The sequence below is a fragment of the Amphimedon queenslandica genome, unplaced genomic scaffold (genome assembly GCF_000090795.2).
Source record: "Amphimedon queenslandica unplaced genomic scaffold, v1.1 AMPQUscaffold_13351, whole genome shotgun sequence".
Taxonomy (NCBI): Eukaryota; Metazoa; Porifera; class Demospongiae; order Haplosclerida; family Niphatidae; genus Amphimedon; species Amphimedon queenslandica.
Window position 1 is genome coordinate 190639 of NW_003546413.1, and position 1138 is coordinate 191776.

Below are 1138 nucleotides of genomic sequence, written 5' to 3' on the forward strand. Positions count from 1 at the left end.
TATTAGTCTAGGATGCTGGTTATTTAATTTGCTTGATAGTTTCATAACTGTATTTACCAGTAAATGGTCCTGAGGTACAGTAGCAGTTCCACAAGTTGTAGTCGTCGCACATTGTTGGACACAAGGTCTAACATCACCAGATGTTATAAAGAATCCACCATTAGCACAATCCCTATGGAAAAAATGGGAATGAGACACTTGTTACTAGCTACCGGTATACCTACCTGTCTAGTAGAATGGGGGATGGAGTTTGCCTGACAGATAATGTTTTCCTGTAAAGGCCTCCATACACTAGGCAACATGTTGCTAGCAACTTCTGTGGTTACTTTGATCTTGTAATCATTTTGTTTCAAAAATAGAACAGAATTCTATTCTTAGACACAAGATCAAAGTGACCACAGAAGTTGCCAGCAACATGTTGCCTAGTGTATGGAGGCCTTAAGAAGTCAGTCACATTCTTCACGATGTCCTTTGAATAAGAAAAGACAAAACATGGGCATGTGTTCATCTAGTTAGACTAACTCTAATTCTAGACTGCACTCCTGAAGATAATCTGTACAAAAGGAAGACAGGATGCACGTATGGCTGCATAATTATACTCAAAAACTTACCCAGATGAAAACGAGCTGTCATAGTGAGCATAAACGCGAAATGTCTGATTAAAGACATCATCGGTCAATGAGCGCTTCACAGCTAAATGTCCAGGCTTTCTTAAATGCACCCTTGCTATCTAGTAATGAAAAATATGTGTTACTTACTTACAACCGGTAAACAGCAGCGGCTTTGTGTACTTTTTCCTCTCCGTGATGAGAGCACTGATACTCGCAATTACTTTCGATTGCTGAGAGAAGAAGAAGGCAAAAGCAAAGCAGCTGAGAACATCTGTTACTGATCATTGCTACAAGTGATTTGACAGCAGTGTCTGTACTGAGAATGACACTTCACGCTAGCTATTATTATTATTCTATCATGCCTACTTGTAATTGACCAATCAGATTGCAGAATGCCAGGTTTCTAAATCTATTAGATACCTCCCGGGAACACTTATTAACCTCCCGGGAACACTTATTAACCTCTTGGTTTATTAAATAAAATAAGCGAAACCTGGCGCTCTACGCTTATGCTCTTATTAGTCCAT

At 39.4% G+C, this 1138-nt stretch overlaps 1 protein-coding gene across 1 annotated transcript; it reads right to left on the reverse strand.

Annotated features, from left to right (window-relative positions):
- Window positions 1-349: 349 nt before the first annotated feature.
- On the reverse strand, window positions 350-940 carry LOC109582827 (uncharacterized). The gene is made up of 4 exons (XM_019997808.1): window positions 792-940; window positions 612-730; window positions 523-553; window positions 350-469 (listed from the first exon to the last, which is right to left on the reverse strand). The coding sequence occupies exons 1-4, from the start codon at window positions 894-896 to the stop codon at window positions 350-352; spliced, it is 375 nt and encodes a 124-aa protein (XP_019853367.1). The 5' UTR covers window positions 897-940.
- Window positions 941-1138: the final 198 nt, after the last annotated feature.